Source organism: Eumetopias jubatus, unplaced genomic scaffold (assembly GCF_037043125.1).
Source record: "Eumetopias jubatus isolate StellerSeaLion01/CBP00866 unplaced genomic scaffold, mEumJub1_p1.0 scaffold_12, whole genome shotgun sequence".
NCBI classification, from domain to species: Eukaryota; Metazoa; Chordata; class Mammalia; order Carnivora; family Otariidae; genus Eumetopias; species Eumetopias jubatus.
The window spans coordinates 81737076-81755582 of record NW_028274818.1 but is presented as its reverse complement, the minus strand read 5'-3'; the positions used below and the strand labels follow the sequence as shown (position 1 = coordinate 81755582).

The following is an 18507-nucleotide window of genomic DNA, read 5'->3' as shown; positions in this document are numbered from 1 at the left end:
CGGAGAGTGTCCTCGGGAGACTGTTGGAAGCCCCAGGTCCGCGGCAGAGCTGGGCCAGGTCTTGCTCACTCGTCCAGGGGAGGCACCAGCATGGCGCGCTATGGGGCTCGGCCTGTTTCCCTCCGCAGTCGGAAACCTGATACGGCGTGGCTAAAGCCGGCTGCATGCGTGGGCCAAGAAGGACCAGAGTCTAAAATAGCCAAACCTGAGGTCACACAGACACGCTGCGGTGAAGGGCGGCATGAGAACGAGTCCAAGCCTTGGATGAGAACTTTCTGGCAGCCCAGGGTTCTGCCGTGACCTCGTGGCATCGCTGCGGGGATAAAGTTAATACATGCAAGCGTCTGAGCTGAGCTGGGCACAAAGTACGTGCTCAATCAACTTTCATTATTAGTGTCAATACCGTTCTGTTGGAGGAGCTCCTTGGGTCCTCCGTGGGGCAGAGGGTATACACGCCAGGATTTTTTTTTTAACCGCATCACTACTGACGTGGGGTTGATGATTCTGGGTCGCGCACTGTGGGATGCTCGGCAGCATCCCTGGCTTCTCCTCACTAGATGCCAATCATACCGTCATCTGTTGTGACAAGATGTCTCCAGATGCTGCCAACTGTCCCCTGGGGGATCAGTCACCTGATTGAGAGAGACTGGGCTAAGCCAACCCACCGTTCACCCAGATACACGGACAGCAGCTGTGTTGCTCTATCAGGAAGGGCCTGTGGACACCCACCCACCCTGTCCCAGCCACGTCAAGGGACCTTATGCTGTTCTATCCAGCGTAGGGTTTTCAGCCCGGAGGAAACTAAATCTAGATCTAATTGCAGCTTCTACGTCCCTCCGCCAAGGTGTGGCCAGAAGCTCATTTGGATGCCTTCCAAGTGGGGTCAGAGGGCTGCATCCCTTGCCAGCCCCCAGTCCTGCCTCCGAAGGGCTGGCCCCACCATTACTAGCACCTACCAACTCCGTTTCGGAAATGCAGAAAATGAGGCCCAAGAGAGCTCACATGACCTTGGCTTGCCAAGATCACCGGGCTTGTAAGCGGCAGAGCGGGCTGGCGGGGGTGAGGGGGCTCTGTCCTGGGTCTACTTAACACCATAGCCCAAGGCATCGCTTGGGGGATCCTGCCCAACTTGGAAGGACAGGAAGGGACCAGATGCAGCACTTTGCACTTTGGTTGGAGCGGGGCCCCTGACATCCGGCCACATGGACCGCAGGCAAAAGTGGGAGCCGCTGTGTGTTTGGCAAACGCACTCGGGGTCCTTCAAGGCTTTTTCATGGACAGAGGGGATGGGTGCTATGGGAGCCAGCACTAATGAGGGTGCTGTGGGGGGGCGCGCACCACGGATCCCCGGAGACCGTGCCAAAGGCTCGTGGGGAAGACAGCTACAGGGAAAGTCACGTACAGACCTGTGGTCAGTGCCCGTCTCGGTTGGTCCTTCCTCCTCCCATGTCCCCTCGCATCACTGCTGACACACACCAAGCCCTGCCCCGATGCCTGCCACAGCCTTTCAGTGAATCCTTACAATGGGGGGAGGAAGGGACCAGGGTTAGCACCTTACTAGGACACTTTCATGAGGCCCCTTTCACCGATGAGAAAATGCAGGGATCTGAACCCCGGGTGGCCTGGAGCCGGAGCCCACATCCTAACCACTGAGCCGCCTCGTGCACACTCCTTTAGCTCTAGAACGTCAGCTCGCTGACAGCTGAATTCCACTCTGGCAGCACCGCGCCCCCCCCCCCCCCCCCCGAGAAGGGAAGGAATGGGCTCCTTTCCTTCTTGACACAGGGATGTGTTCACATGCATTCACTGTGTCTCCCAGCATCCCGCACAGTGCACAGCACGTGGCAATGTTTAATAAATGACGATTGCGTGGATGGACGGACGGCTGGATGGATGCTGGGATGGATGGCTGGATAGAGGGATGGCTGGATGGACAAACGAATGAATGAAAGCCATCACCATGTTGGATGGTGTCCGGAGGGCCAAGCGTGGCGCTGGGTGCTTTACCTGCATCGGCTTCCATCCTCACACCCACCTGGCCAGATGGACAAAACAATCCCAGCTGTACCAATGAAGAAACCACAGCTCCTGAAAGGCAGGTTCTAGAGGGCCCGATGACGTCACACTTGGCCCAGGGCCCGGCATGGCGCGGTCGGTGTTGGATCAGAGAAGGCAGTCACCAGGGGTGAGCTATGGGCCCAGGGTGGGCATTCATTACGGAGTAAGGCAATCAGAGCCTTGCTCTTGGGGAGCCGCCACTGTGAAAGAAAAGAGGGCAGCGACCAGCCATGCTGACATCTGGGGCAGAGGGAAGACCCAGGGGCGGGACAGTGCCCGGCATGCTGGAAGGACAGCAGAGGGGCTTTGTGGCTGGAGGGGCCTGCTAGGTGGCCAGAGGGGAGCTGGAGGCAGAGCTTACGGACGGGAAGCCGGGGTGTGCAGGGAAGCTGGCTGCCACCAGACACGGGGACCACCAGAGGGTTGTGATGGAGGGTTTTTAAAGGCACACGATGCTGCCGGGTAGAGAAGACTGTACCGGGGGGAGGGGGGATGGCCAGGGCAGCAGGGAGATCGCTGAGGTGGCGGTCACAGGGGCACGACACGGACCCGCGCGGCAGCAACTGGAGGGCAGAGAAGTGGTCAGATTCCGAGTGCTTTGCTGGAATGTGCTGTGTGACCCACGCAGGAAGCATCACGCCTGTTCCCCACTCCGCTCTGGCCTGGGGGGGGTCCCTTCCCACGGGAGCGAGGCTAAGCACCGAGCCCAGGGCCGGGCACGCGGGAGGGGCCCCCCTTGCTCCTTCCACGGCACTGAAGCGCTTACCCCTGCCCCAGCCTCAGGGCTTCGGATGCCACCGTCTCCGAGATTAAGGCCGCACGCAGTCTCCTCTTCAGGAAGCAGTGTGAGCTTGAACCCAGGCCCGCGACCCTCCTGAGCACCGGTTGTCCCACGGCGCACGCCCACGAGGCACACACCAGGTCGCACACTTGGGACACCTGGTTAGGATCTGGCCTGGGACCTCACCCCTAAAACTGACCCCCCACATGGCATATCCAAATACTTCCCTTCCAAGGGGAACCAGCTGACCAGCCTCTCTTTACTGAGCACGTCCATGCTCCGGGTGACATGGCAAGATGCCCGCTCTGCGCGGCTACTCAGGAGCCTGCTTTCAGGGTGCAGCATGGATGGCTTGCTCCCCAAACACGGCAACTCTTCACGAGCAAGACTCACCCGGCGCAAACTCAGAAACCCAACACGCCAGCCTCACTTCCCCGCTAGACACGACTCAGAGACCACGAGAATGACCACTAGGGGAGGTACTGCTCTTCCTTACCTCCCCCTGCATCTCCCAGCTTCCTTTGCAGTGGGGCTGGGGCTACATGACTGACTCTGGCCACTGGGCTGAGTGAAAGATTTGTATCACTTCCGGTTTGGGACACTTAAGAACGGGGGTGCGTCATCCTGTTGCCCACTTTCCCCTCCCCCGTGGTGCCGATCTCCACAAGCCAGCCCTTGGGAGGTGTGACGCTGTAAGACCACAACAGCCTGGGTCTCTCTGTTGCTGCAGGGAAGACAGGAAGACCCTAGAGAGGATCTGGCACTCATCAAAAAATGCCTTGAGTGAGAAATAAACCCAGGTATTCATTTCCTAAGAGTTCACGGCTAATTTGCTACCACAGCACAGCCTGGCCTACCTAACACAAAGAGATTTTCTCAGCTAACTTTGGCCACATGGGACCTTTGCCCGGCTTGTGTCTTAGATGACCAAGGTCGTGCGTGCCACAAACACATCACTGCTCATCAGCACAACAATCCCGCGGGGCAGGTATGATCAGCCCTGTTTTACAGACAAGGCAGCTGTGGCAAAGACGGCCTCCAGGGACTCGTGCAGGGTCACCCAGTCAGCAAACCGCAAGGGCAGGGTTCAAGCCCAGGCTCTGTCCACGGTGCCATGCCAATTCCCCACTGAACCCCACCTGTGTCTTCACCTCTCAGGTCCCGTTCCTGGACAAGAGCCCCCACTGGAGACAATGGGTTTGCCAAAGACAAAGAACAGAAGCAGGCAAGAGGGTAACCCTGTCCTGACTTCTGAAGGACATGGCAGAACCCGCAGCTAACACCCCAAAGAAAACAGAGCAGTTGTTCAGTAAGAAACAAAATATTTTTTTTTACTGTAAATTACTTGCAAATGTTCACGTCTCCAGTGTAAGTCATTAGAAAAACATCCCCAAGAAAAACTTGGTTTATCCAATGTGAAAGAATGGTATAACTTACAAAAAAATAAATATATATTTCCACCTAAAAGAAGAAAGATGCTTCTCTGGGTGTGAAGTCAGCAATGTAATTCATAGCGAGTATGAATCCTGGAGCAGCAGTGACCTTCCTCTGCGTTTTGGGTCTCGCTCTGGCCTCTGAGAAACCACGAAGGACTCTGCTTCTCCATTTTCTTCCAGGAACGTGTGGACCACCCGTCACCCGCCGGCCAACGTGGCTGGGAATCCCTGGGAATGCCGCTCCTCAACCAACACCTCTTCCCAAGAAATTAAACTCTTTAGACTGTTTTTTCCCCCCGGAGCAGCACTTAAAGGCAAAAAAACAAAACCAAAAAAAAAGAAAAAGAAAAAGAAAAAGCCATCACTCATATTTGTGAATGGGTCCTTTCCTTGTCCTGGAAGAGACTCGGTCACGAAACGCCGAGTTCTCCACACTGCCATCCTTCAAGCCACCCAGATGCCAGGGGCGAGGAAAAAAAATCATCTAACCACACGGAGGAGACTCCACACGGCCCTTTTCAGTCCCAACCGGCCATACCTGGGAGGTACCTAGCACTCTTGGCCTGGACCGCTTCATCACCATCAGCAGGTCTTCTCTCTCAGGGACTAGGGCAGGAAAGCCATCCTAGTGATGGGCAGAAAGAGGGAGCAAGGAAAGCAAGGAGAAGACTGGAGGCAATGAGGAGCTGAGCGGCCGGGCTGGGGAGTCGGTCCTGAGATGCTCTCCAGGTCCAGACAGCCCGCAAGTCCCACCGAGTCCTGTCAGTGAGAAGTCCGGGGCCGTGGAGGCTGCCCCTGGCCTGGGAGGCGAGTACCGGGAGAGCAGGGCTGGGACACGGGTTCCCAGCGTCTGAGCGCCTGGAAGACCAGATGGTTGGGAAGAGGAGTGTCCGTGGCCCTCAGGGTACTGCCTGAGGGGAAAGTAATCTTCCCAGGCCCCTCACGCCCACCTGCAGCCCCAAGGAGACAAAGCACACCGGGGGTTGCTGGGGACAGCCGTCGGGGGGGCGGGGAGCCTCTTGAAGACGGAATCCGTTGACTTTGGCTGGAGAGATCTGAGGCAGTTGGCTGGATTTGGTCACTAGCGTTATTTTATGAAACCCCTTTCTCTGGCAGTCTGGCTGCCAAAACCTCCTCACAGAGCACCAAGAGCACGGGCGTGCGTTCCCGGGGGCCTGAGAATATATGTGCGTCTTGCAGGGGCCACGGAGGCAAGGGCGGGAGTGTTCTGGGTGGGCTGCATCTCTGGGTCTCTCCCGCATCTTCACGGCCAATTCCAGCTCGGGGGCCAGACGGTGGCTGCTTTGTGAGTTTTGGTTTTGGGGGTTGTTTTTTTTTTTTTCTTTTTTTTTTTTTTTTTTGGTTTCAGTATACAGGACGCTTGGGTTCCCAAGGACGGTGCCTCAGAACGTCATCCCGACGCTGGCGTGTTGGCCCTGCAATTCTGACCAGATGCACCAGCTCTGGGGCTCACACCAGGCCAGCATCTTTGGCCATGCTGTAGAAAAGACCTCTCTGCTGGAGGAGGTCGGAGGGCTGGCCGCACTCCCGGATCTCTCCCTTGTCCAGGACGATGACCCTGCAAGAGGAGGAGACACAGACGTGAGGGGAAGGGAAGGGGTCTGCATCTTGTGCCCCCAAAGAGCCACCCGAACAAATCCCTGCTTTGGGTCAGGACCCTAACACCTTCTGTTAGGACTCCTGCAGTAGCCTTCCAACTGGCTGCCATCCTTGATCCCTTCCGGTCGAAGTCCTGGGATGCTTACCCCGGGAAGGGCTCTCACGTTCTCTACTTCGTTCCCAGCACCGTGTGCTTTCGTGTGTTCATGTGCTTATTGTCTGTCTCCACACCCAGCCCCCAACTGACCGCGAAGGTCCCTCAGGCAGGCTCCCTGTCTGATACCTCCTTGCTGAGACCCTAGTGCCTAGAATAGGGCCGAGAATGTGGCGGGCGCTCCACCCGTGTGTGGCCTGAATACATGATGGAGGGATGTCAGAAATACCCAGGGGGAAGAGAGGGCTGTCCCTAGACACAGGACGGTGCCGAGCATCCGTGCCGGCGAAGTCACCTCGTGTAGTCCATGATGGTGTTGAGCCGGTGTGCAATGGTGAGCACGGTGCAGTCCTCAAACTGCGTCCGGATGGTCGACTGGATGAGGTTGTCCGTTTCGAGGTCCACGGCCGCCGTGGCCTCGTCCAACACAAGGATCTTGGTCTTCCGCAGCAGAGCCCGGGCCAGGCACACAAGCTGGCGCTGCCCAACGCTGGACCAGGAGGAAAAGACCAGGGGACAGAGGGTCAAAACCACCCCCCGACCCTGAGCCCAGGCCGGAGCTGGGAGAAGGGAAGGGGACACTAGGTGTTGCCAAGGCCAGGAGCGCCCTGCGACTCCCTGCTCCCCGTGCCCGACGCCGGTGACTGCTCAGGACGTTCCAGCTGTGGAGCCAGAGTTGGACTCGGCGGGGATATCCAAAACGTGTGACCAGCTCAGCATGGGCCACGGGACAGGTAACAAAATGACCCCGTATCTGTGTCTTCTGTAGGTCCTCCCACTTGACTCTGGACTCAACCACACGTCTTGCTTTGGTCGACGAGATGCCGGCAAACGAGGCCCGCGGAGGCTCGCAGACGGAATGCGCACCTCCGCTATGGCCATGACAACATGCCTGGGCTGGTCCGCGGGGGGATGAGGGATGGATGGAGCCGACCTGAACTGCCCCAGCGGACCCCCAGCCATATGAGGGAGCCGAGAACAGCAGGGCCGCCTGGCTGACCACCCCCAAGGGTCTGAGCAGCTGAACGCATCTGAGGATTGGTGGTTGGCTGTCACAGGGATGGATGAGGCATGAAGGACACTGGAGCAGAACTCAGGTTCCCTGCGGCGCCGGGCAGTCACACTGTAGTTGCTGGGTCATGGGCGCATCCTGGGGATCCTGGGACAAGGGCCAGGGCAGCTGGGGCAGCAGGTGGTGACTCGAAGGGCTCGGAAAAGTGCCATTTACTGACCAAGAGAGAAGCCTTTCAATAGCTGAACTAACAGTCCCACTCAATTGACTAAACCCGGTGTAAGAAAAGAACCACATTGGCCATCCTGGTTTTATACCTCATGGTACAACAAGCCTGGACTACAGCCCACTTTACAGATGCTGAAATCAAGGCTACAAGAAGTGAAGAGAAAATGGCTCATCCGTGGCAGAGCTGGGACTCCAACCCAGGCCTGACACAGATGCAGGAGGACAGACTCTTCAAACACCTCGACGGAGGCGGAGCCGAGGAGACCCGTCAGGGCCTCACACCCCTGCTTACCTCAGGTTCTCCCCGCCTTCCGCACACTCGTGGTTCAGCTTGTCGGGAAGGGCGGACACGAAGTCCTTCAGGTGAGCCAGCTCCAGGGACGTCCAGACTTCCTCATCTGAGTACTGGCTGAACGGGTCCAGGTTCATGCGGAGGGAACCCGAGAACAAAACAGGGTCCTGTTCGAGAAAAGATGGCAGACGGCAGGTGAGGCTCATGTCATGATGCCTGCACCCGGGGCAAACAGGTGCGACATGAACAGTCTGGCCGGAATCGCTCAAGATGGGGTTCCAGAGTTCCTTGGAATCACTATTTCTGGAGATGTTAGTAATGGGGGGCAAAGGTTTGGAAAATCCTGGGTTAAGTGAAATAAAATTTCTTTTGGGAATGCTTCCCAGAGTCTCCAATACACGGAACCTTCTGGTGGGGAGAAGCAGCATGGGTAATTCCTAATTATAAAGTACTGTGGATTCCTCCCTGTTCCCTGCCTCCAAAGGAGAATCTTAGAAAAAAATTTTAGGGAAGATAACACGACAAGGTAACCCATGAGGGAATCCCAGCTACAGAAATCAGTCTAGAAAATTCCTATTTCTCGCCTGGCTCTTGAGAGGCTTGTTCTTGTCCTGAGTGAAGCCAGCAGGAGTGAAGGAATGACACCCGGTTAATTCCCACTGTTACTCATATGCTAAGGGGAGATTCAGTGGCGAAGAAACAGTATCATTTCAATGAGAATGATGAAAATAATAAAGTAGGAATACATTTATATTTGTCCTGAAAACATACCTACATCACTCTCACCACCCCCAACTCATGCCCTTGGTGTACCCAGACCCCACCTGCGGGATGATGGTGATCTTGAAGCGCAGATCGTGCAGGCCGATCTTGGCAATGTTGATGTCATCAATAACGATCTCCCCTTCAGCAGACTCATTGATCCGAAACAAGCCCAGGGTCAGGGACGACTTCCCAGCTCCTGTCCGCCCCACGATGCCGACCTGTGGGACAAGAAGGGCCCAGGGTGAGGTGGGCATGCCATTGTCTGGGGGTTCCCTCCCACCTGCCCCCCCACACAAGGCCCACATTTCAGGTGTCTGCCCTAAAGCAATTCAGTCATCTGGTCGACCTGACGCCCACCACATTCCTCCCCGTCAGCAGCTTCTCAGGGACGCTCCTTCAGGGGCTGTATGAAGGGTCAAGAAGGACTTCCTTCTCTGTGCCACCTCTTTTGATAAATTAGAATGATATTCAGTTCTTCTGATAAGTTAGTACAGACCTCCCAAAGAGACAGAGCTCACGGAGAAGGGATTTTCAAATAAAGCCCTATTATTTTCAACTCTAGATATTGTTAATAATTGGGTATTTTCCCCCATACTGTTTTTCAATCCTTTGACGGTTGAGTTTTCCATCCTGAGCTGTCGAAGTACCTTAAAGATTCAAGCAGATACCCCTGCGTACGTCCTCCCTCCAGCCCAGCTGCAGGAGCAACGAGAGGTTATGGACAGGACCCAGTCTTCACTCATCCTCCCTTGAGGGAACGGGGCTCCCTGCTCCGTGGCCAATCACTGACATTCCTGACATCCAATTACAACTCTCCCCTTCTCGTCTGGGCTCTTGAAAGGCAGGCTTCCTCCAGCCTCAACAGAAATGTCACACGGCAGAGTCTCATGATGGAACATAAGCCGTGAAGCCTCAGTGAGAACACAATCCACTCTGTTCTTCCCCTTGGTAGAAGTTAGAGAAATTATCTCATGGGAACGAAACATTCTGAGCCTTGGGGTAGGAACAGTTTAGCAAACACATTTATGTTCAGAGACGAAAGAGACTCTGTCCTCTGCCAGACAGCCAGGAAGACTCTTCGTCTGATTCCTGAGGGTCTAAGGGTCTCAACAGCAAGGACATCTTCCAGCAACAGCTTGGGACTAGGGATATATTCCAGAATTCTGACAACTTCACACATTCACTGAGCCGTCCCTAGTAGTGACGACAGCATCTTTCTATTCTAGAGGCGGCAAACTCGAATTCCTTCAGGGGCCAAGTAGGCACAAAAGTGAGATGGGGAGGGACTGGGTGAGCTTTGAGGCTCTCATCTTGTCTACAAAGAACCAGGCAGGGAGTATAAGCCCAGTGTTGTTAGATGTTTGCTCTTTCAAGAAAAGCAGCAAGTGGGGTGCCTAGGAGGCTCAGTCGGTTAGGTATCCAATTCTTAGTTTCGGTTCAGATCATGATCTCAGGGTCATGAGATTGAGCCCCCACACTGGGTGTGGAGCCTGCTTAGGATTCTCTCCCTCCCTCTGCCCTTCCTCCCACTACCAGTGCACATGCTCGCGCGCTCGCTCAAAAAAGAAAAAAAAGGGGGGGCAGGAAATGAATTTTTATATAAGACATAGCAGATTTTTCAGTATTTGCAACAGATTCAGATTTTTTTCAAAACATACCTGCGGGCCTCATCCGGCTCCCTGCTAACAGTATGCAATGCGGCTGGGACACTCTAGCAGCTTCTACTTCCACAAGCCCATCTCAGGAAAGGCCACTCTACCCCATGGAATCAGACCATGATAAACTGGGGAAATGATGCGCCTGGTTGCACCTGCCTGGTTGCAAGCGATGCCCCGCTGTGAAGAGTCAGGGGGAGGAGGCGCACCCACCTTTTCCCCTCCATCGATGGTGACGTTGATGTGCTTGAGAACCAAGTCCAGGTTTTCTCGGTATCGCAGGCCGTAGTCACGGAATTCTACTCGGCCTACCTGAGGCCAGGTGCTGGGCGGAGTCATTTCCTGGACTTGCCAAGGAGCCTGTGATGGGGCAAGATAAGGAATCTTCGGTCCGTCTCAGCAGCCTAAGGCTACCAGCGAGCCGGCTGCACATCCCCTCTGACCCCTCTCCCTCCCTCTGGCTCACTCTGCTCCCCACGCGGCTGCACTGTTTCTAAAACGCACCTGCACACCCTGCTCCTGGGGCCCTGCACCCTGCCTGGAAGGCTCTTCCCCCATCTCCCCTCTGCGCATGCTCCCTCGGGCCACTGAGATCACCCCCTGGCTCTGTGCCCTCTATCCCCTCCCCTGCTCCGTTCTCCCTCACACCGCGTGGCACCTCCCAGCGCTTGAGGTGTGCTTTTATTTGCTTATTCTGCTCCCCATGCCCCCTGGGATGTCCACTTTATGAAGACAGGTTCGTTCACTGTTCAGTGCCATACTCCAGGCCCTACAGCACGCAGCAGGGACTCCATGAATATTTATGGACTGATTCGATCAATGAGTGGTCTTCTCTGGACGGACACAAGGGTAGAGGTGTTACTCCAAACGCCTCCTACGTGTGGAGGACAACTATAAAAGCAATGGCTAATGCTTTTAAAGAGCACGGTCACGTGACCTCATTTAATCCTCACCACGGTCCCATGAGTGGGGTCCTTGCACGGGAGGAAACTGACACAGAGAGGGTAAGTAACTTGCCCAAGGTCACACAGCTCTTATTTCTGAAGAGCTTCTTAGTTCAGTTCAGCGTTTCCTGAGCGCTACAACTGGATGTGCTCTGGGCCGGGCTTGGCGCTAGCTTGGGGAAAGCTAAGGAATGGAGAGGACAAAAGAAAGCTTTCATCCTTTCTCCCCCATAAACTTGCTATATTAATTTTTTTACAACAAGCATATTTCCCTTTTATAAATTTAGGTATATAAATGAACGGATAGCTGTAAGAACATGAGGGCACTGGAGAGAAGTAGACGGAACTTTCTAAGAAAATATATTCTATACAAAGACATGTATTTCTAGTAGTGATAAGACACTGGATAATCTTTACTTTCTTTTGTATTTTTCAAATATGTTCTTATTCTAAAAACATAAAAACAATTAGAAGTAAAAAACATGGTAATTTCTTAAAAAATCAATTTCATTTCATACTTTACATGATGAACTGCATGGCATGTGAATTATATCTTAAAAGCTGTTGTAAAACAAACAAACAAACAAAAAAACTCAGGGGCGCCTGGGTGGCTCAGTCGTTAAGCGTCTGCCTTCGGCTCAGGTCATGATCCCGGGGTCCTGGGATCGAGCCCCGCGTCGGGCTCCCTGCTCCGCAGGAAGCCTGCTTCTCCCTCTCCCACTCCCCCTGCTTGTGTTCCCTCTCTCGCTCTCTCTCTCTGTCAAATAAATAAATAAAATTAAAAAAAAAAATTCAGTGCAGTGGGAAGAACCCTTGGTGTAACACATACATTTCCACAGGGGGTGCTCACACCACTCTGAATAACGCTCTCTGACGAAGTGGGACCTGGGTCACCTGTGTGAGAGTGTTAAGGATGGGGCATGGCTCACCTCTGTAGATCCCTCAAGACAGTTTAACCAGGGCCCTGGTCTCATTCCCAAAGGGCACCTTCTTGGGAGGCAGTGTGCCAATGGCCCAGACGCAAATTCTAGGTCAGCCATTTACCAGCCCTGTAAACTTGGGCAAGTAACTTAACCTTCAGTCTCCGTTTCCTCACCTGTAAAATGGGGATCATGGCGGAACGGGCGTTATGAGGCTACGGGAGGGCTATATGAATTACAACACGTTAGATGTGCGCTACAGGGCCTGACGCCCCTCCGAGGGCACAATATGGGTCGCTGTCATTCCTGGTGGTGGTGGCGATGGTGGTGTCTCCCCAGGTGATCGCTGCTGTCACTACCATCACTACAGGTGGTGGTGTGCAGGCGGAAGGAGGCAGTTTCTGAGGACAGTGTGGCACTGAACCCTGGCCACTGGGGTCCTACTCGTTCCGGCCACGTGCCACCTCGGGTCAGCCACTGTCCCTCCCTAGGCCACCCTCCGCTCCATCTATAAAATGGGGACTTTGGTTGAATAACTGCAGGTCTCCCCAAACTTGGGTCAAATCCTGACCACCGTCACCATTTTTACAATAGGCACATCCTGAGCCTCTTGTCAGTGACTTTCCATGCTCTGAATCAACTCACGGGTACTTAATCTTTAAACTTCAAAGAGAAAATGAGTGTCTCGTTTTCCGTAACAGAAGTCCCCCACACAAATACGTGACAAGTAACGGAAGACAATTCTTGTTGAACAGAGGCCGCCTGTCGAAGGCACCCAGGCTATGGCTCAGCGGACTGTGCGGGTTAAGCCACACTGAAGAGGTCAGGAGAGGCCAGGCCAGGGGCTGGCTTTACCTCCTTCTCCGTTTCTGAATACTCCTTCAGCCTCTCCACCGCCACAATGTTGGTCTCCATCTCGGACGACATGCGAACCAGCCAGTTCAAGTACGTGGTGACCTGCGGGTGGAAGGGTCACACGGAGCTTCTAGAGTGAGCACGAGTTGCTTTATCTTTGGGAAGTAATTACGAATTACGAAATGTGTTAGGTAAGACAGGTCCAGAAAACGTCCGCCTCACGTACCGCCATCACCCGGACGGCCAACACTGCACCTCGTAAGGAAACACGTTGCAAAATAACCCCCGGGGCCACACAAGTCATCAGAAAGGGCACCAGAAAATATTCTGAACTAGATGGTAAGAGGAAAATACCATGCATCCAAATTTGGGCGCCCCAGCGAAAGCCGTGATGGGAGGGAAAGTCACAGGACAGCATTCTTCCTGTAGCTGGAGGCGCCCTGTCGGCTGTTGCCGGCTTGCCTTGACTAGTGGGGAAGTCCTGGCCACGTGTCTCACCGCCCCGCCCCTGCACCAGTGGGTCACCGGGCTTCTCCAGTGCCGCTCGACCCCATCCGCTCCCCCAGCTCCTGCCCGGATTCAAAGCAAAGGACCAAGAACCTGAGGACTGACTCCCCCACGAAGAGAATGAGAAAATCTGGCCGAGAGGAGCACCCCCCTTACCTGCAGCGAGTACGACACAGACAGGCCCACCAAGCCGGCGCTGAGACTGTGTCTGGAAATCACGGCGAACAGGGCGGCGAACAGGACGATGCAGTTGCCTACACACTCCAGCCGCACCGCCAGCCACCTGCCCACAGACACACAGGCAGGCGGGCGGGCGGACGGACAGACAGACAGACACACACACACACACACACACCTGGAGTCAGTTTTCCAGAGATCCAGTGTCTGGTTCAAGCGGCGGGGGGGGGGGGGGGGGGGGCACTTTGCTAACTGCCAGAATTCCCTGCGAGGTCCCGAGAAAGGCCCTGTCACAGGGGAAGGACAGCCAAAGGGACACGGCCTCGCTGCTTCCTCATCAATCTGACAACCCCAGGGATTAAAACGGAGTTCTCCAGAAACCGACTTCCCAGGAAACTAAAGCCTGCCTTGTTAAAAACCAACTTTTTTCTCACTGGAAGCTTTAAAATATACCCATCTTTAAAATGATGTCCGGGAAAATTTCTAAATACTAAGAAGTCATCAACTGTTAAGAGGCACCAATGATTTAAAATAACCTTCCCCTGGGGGTGCCTAGCTGGTGATCTTGTGGAGCGAGATCAGGGGAGCGTGAGACTCTCAATCTCAGGGCTGTGGGTTCAAGCCCCAGACTGCGTGTAGAGGTTACTTAAAATAACCTTCTCTTGGCAGTAAAGGGGGAAGGGAGAGATAAGCGACTATTTTCAATGTTGCTATAATGTTCCCAGAGCGAGATCCTCCTTTCAGAAATGTTAAAATGGATTGTTTTACTTCTTAAACAGATTATTGGTTAAAAGCTAACTTCTGTAAGATACCACATGGCATTAGAAACATTAACCTTCCAAGGTGTAAAGCATTTTGGGGAGATGAGGGTGTTGATCTTTCCGTCACTACAGCCCTTAAGATTCACGTGGCTGATCTTCCTGGGTGTGTAGCTTCTCCCAAACACAGCCGGATTTGATAAACTGAGAACTCTGCAGAGGCAGGCAGGGTCTCCAACAATTCATGGTTTCCCTGCCCAGTCTGACATTATAGGGTCATCCAGGGTGCTGTCACCCCCTCCCCAGAATTTTCTCTCCCACATCTCAAAACACGTATCAGGACATGAGTGAGGAGGGTACCCTTTTAGGGATCAATCAGACACTTTTCTGAACTTAGTCAACAAGGAGCAAACTTCTGTCCCTTCTTTCCGATTGATGCTACTCATGTGCTCATGATCTTTCGGGCAGGGGAACCTCATGTGGGCCAACCTAAGACTGGGGAATGGCTTCCCAGGCTCATCACATGGGGGTGGGGGGTGATCACCCCTCGGCCGAGAACCAGAACACAAAAATACTAGCTGACTCTGCCCGTCACGGATGATCTTGTATCAACAGGACAACAGCTAACGGATAGTTCCAGCAGTATTTTCTGACTCCAGAACAACTTGGTCCCAGCTCTTACTCAACGCTTGGAGCTGCAGCGCTCCTGTCTGCTTTTTTTTTTTTTTAAGATTTTATTTATTTGAGATTGAGAGAGAGTGTACAAGCAGGGAGGGCAGGGAGAAGCAGACTCCCCGCTGAGCAGGGAGCCCAATGTGGGGCTCGATCCCAGGGCCCCGGGATCACGACCTGAGGACACTTAACAACTGAGCCACCCAGGTGTCCCTCCTGTCTGCTTTCAATGGTCACTGTGTCCTGTCCTCCTGCCAAGTCTAACCACCCTGCATGGGGGGGCCCGAGCCTGGCTTCACACCCTCCTCCTCCAGGAGCGAAGGCGGAGTTCTTAGTCCTCCACCTCCTCCCACGGGGCCTCGAGCACCCACCTGTTGGCCACGATGCTGGGGTAATAGGCCTTCTGGTTCTCATCCACCTTCAGGTCACTCTGGTGGATGAAGCGTTCCTGCTCCTCGAAGGCGCGGATGACGCTGACGCCCAGCAAGGTCTCACTGAAGTGGGAGTAGACCGGGGAGCGGCTCACCGACTCGAGGCGCTTCAGCTGCCGGGACGAGGCCACGTAGAACCTCTGCGGGAAGAGAGCAGGCCGCGGAGTAGGCACAGCCCCTCCCATGCTGCCGCGTCCCTGGGGCCGCGCTGGAGAAAGCCTGGAGCTGCACGATACCTCCGGGAGGCGGCCTGTCGGAGCCCGGCTGCTCTCCACAAGCGCCTGCACTCGGGCACACACAGAGCCTGCCATCCTAGCAGAATTGTTCTTAATTTTTTTTTTCAAAGATTTTATTTATTTATTTGAGAGAGAGAGCATGAGTACTGGGGAGGAGCAGAGGGAGAGTGAGAAGCAGGCTCTCTGCTGAGCAGGGAGCCCGATGTGGGGCAAGATCCCGGGACCCTGGGATCATGACCTGAGCCGAAAGCAGATGCTTAACTGACTCAGCCACCCAGACGCCCCAATCCTAGAAGAGTTCTAACTACTTTCACAGACATCCCAGCTCACTGAACTCTCACCAGAAATCCAGCAGGTGCTCATTCCCGCTGATGCTCAGTAAACCAAGGTACAAAGAGGCTCGCCCACCTCTCCCCTAAGGTCACGTGGCTACAAGAGGCTGACCTCTGCCCTCTACAGCCTCCCCGAAGCCACTCACCTCTAGGGTTTTATGGCCCCAGCGGCGTGGCTCTCTGTACAGGTTTTGAGGACAACGAGGCCTCAGTTCAAACCCCAACTCCACCTGACTCCGTGGGCAGACGCCCATCTGCTCTGCTCCTGCCCTAACCAGGGCAGACGGAGGAACAAAAGCAACTCGCCCACTGGAAGCCTCGAGGAGCCACGAACAGAGGACAGACTGGTCATTTGAGGACACTGAGTTCTTGTGGCCTTAGTCTCCTTGTCAGTACAAACAGACCGAGGTTCCTCATTCCAGAAGTGCTCAGGACCTCACGTAAATGCAGCCGCCCCACCAGCGGCAGAGCCAGACAGATGAACAAGTCCCAGAAACACAGGGTGGTCAGGGACACGGCCTCCCTGCCTCCCCCGGGCCATTTTGGGGCAGAGACCTTCCACAGAGAGCAGGAAACCTAACAGGGGACTCTAATGGGGCCCTGAGGTCAGTAGCTTCCTTCTGGATGGCAGCACACATGGTAATTTGAACCCACACTTGGGCGGCCTTTGGGGCCCCCGCAACTCTGTAAGCTAGCCCAGGACCACACCAACCCGGGCAGTCCCAGGACGGTGGCTCTGCCAGTCCCTGAGGACAGGTCAGGTGTCCTTTCACGGCTGTGAACAAACTCTGGAGGCCTCGGCCCTGCGGGATCTGTCCTGTTACCCTCAGCCATGATGCCTCCTCTCCCTGGCTTTCTTTCTAAACATCCCAGATGGAAATCGTTCCCAAGAGTTTTCCCTGCTCAACTTACTTACTCCACTTCACATGCGCTCAGAATTTTATTTACTACAGGAAGCTCAGTATTTGTGTTTAAAAAAAAAAAAAACTAGCTTCCCTTTTAAACTTCATTCCAGGAGACATAATCCACCCCCTGGACTCACCTTACTCTTTCAGAGACCAAGTGCCCCATGCTCGTGAATAAAAATAAGGCTCAATACGCGCCTGCCTGAGCCATGCAGCGTGCTGCGAGCTAAGGACTCGGACCTGTGGCCAGGAGGTTTTCACGGACGCCAAAATATTCCACAAAGCAGAAATGCCTCCTTCTGGCTACAAGGAAGCCCCAACACAATTCCACATCATCTTATCTCTTGCATCCCCTTTATATAAAAAGGACTTGCTTTTGAATTAAAACAGTAATGGATATCCATTTAAAAATGGGAGGGGGGATACAAATGGAAAGATTAAATAAAAATTAAATTACGGGGGTGCCGGGGTGGTGCAGTCAGTTAAGTACGCAACTCTTGGTTACAACTCAGGTCATGATCTCGGGGTCGTGGAATGGAGCCCCGTTTTGGGCTTTGTGCTCAGGGTAGAGTCTGGTTGGGACTCCCTCTCCCTTTCCCTATGCCCCTCCCTCCCGGTCTCTCTCTAAAATAACTAGATAAATCTTTTTTTAAAAATTATATCCATTACTCTGAGATAAGCACTACTTATTCCAATCTCAGTGTATAACCTTTAGATCTTTTCTGAAGAAAGAGAGAGAATGCATGTACATCTAAAACCCACTTTCTAATCAAGATATAACATACATTTCCATTACACTGGAAAATGCACCAAATCTTCACAGGTTGATAAATTTCACATCTATTTACACCTGCACACCCACTACCTAATCAAAATCTAGAACATCTCCAGCACCCCAGAAAATTCTTGCGTCCTCTGGGTCAAAACCCCAAGTTGTTTCTAGTTTGGGGCTATCATGAACCAAGATACTAAGAACATTCTAGCACCTCCTCCCCCCCCCCCCGCCCCGGATGCATTCTCTCATTTCTTTTGCATATACACTGAGAGGAGACTGCTGGGTTGTAGGATAAGGGTATATTTAGTTAAAAGCCATTAAAGAAAAGCACATTCAGGGCACCTGGGTGGCTCAGTTGGTTAAGTGTCCGACTCTTTGTTTCAGCTCAGGTCATGATTTTGGGGTCGTGGGACTGAGCCCCACACCGGGCTCTGTGCTCAGTGGGGAGTCTCCTTGAGATTCTCTCTCTCCCCCCACCCCGCCCCTTTCCCCACTTGCACGCTCTCTCTCTCAAAAAGATAAATATTATCTTTAAAAAAAATTTTTTTTAAAACCCACATTCTCTCATAAACCCAACCCTTAGAGACACAGTGTTTCCCTTTGGCTGCTTCCCTTTCCAGCCGTGCACGTGTGCGTTATGCTTGCTCAGTTATATTAACGGTGCATATACAACAGGATCCTCTGATGAACTGTCCTTGTTGTTTAAAAATAGTATCGGTGGCATTACGAGAGCATCTCCCTCATCGTCCTGTTAACAGACAACAGACCCCGCCACGGCATCACTGCACGCGGGCCCAAGGTCCTGCTGGGGGCAGCTATGGGAGCCACAAACGCAGCACGTGGCCTGTTTTGTTCTTTTGAACTGGGTCCCTCGGGGAAATGTGTAGCTAGGGTACGAACGCAGGTCGTATTTTTGGCAAATGCAGCAGGACGAGTTTCCAAAAACGCTGGCGCCAATTTAAAGAGAACACAATGAGGGTGCGGGAACCGGACC

General features: G+C 53.8%; 1 protein-coding gene across 2 annotated transcripts in view; it reads right to left on the bottom strand.

The window, feature by feature from the left end:
• Positions 1-4149: 4149 nt before the first annotated feature.
• The window catches only part of ABCC1 (ATP binding cassette subfamily C member 1 (ABCC1 blood group)), a 130124-nt gene continuing 115766 nt past the window's right edge, over positions 4150-18507 (bottom strand). For both annotated transcript variants that reach the window (XM_088017386.1, XM_028117448.2), the window contains exons 24-31: positions 15206-15405; positions 13384-13510; positions 12721-12822; positions 10215-10361; positions 8406-8564; positions 7582-7748; positions 6345-6539; positions 4150-5854 (exon numbers count right to left, since the gene is read on the bottom strand). In XM_088017386.1, the coding sequence (XP_087873512.1) occupies positions 5746-5854; positions 6345-6539; positions 7582-7748; positions 8406-8564; positions 10215-10361; positions 12721-12822; positions 13384-13510; positions 15206-15405 (1206 nt within the window). In that variant the 3' untranslated portion in view covers positions 4150-5745. The remainder of the gene's footprint in view (positions 5855-6344; positions 6540-7581; positions 7749-8405; positions 8565-10214; positions 10362-12720; positions 12823-13383; positions 13511-15205; positions 15406-18507) is intronic.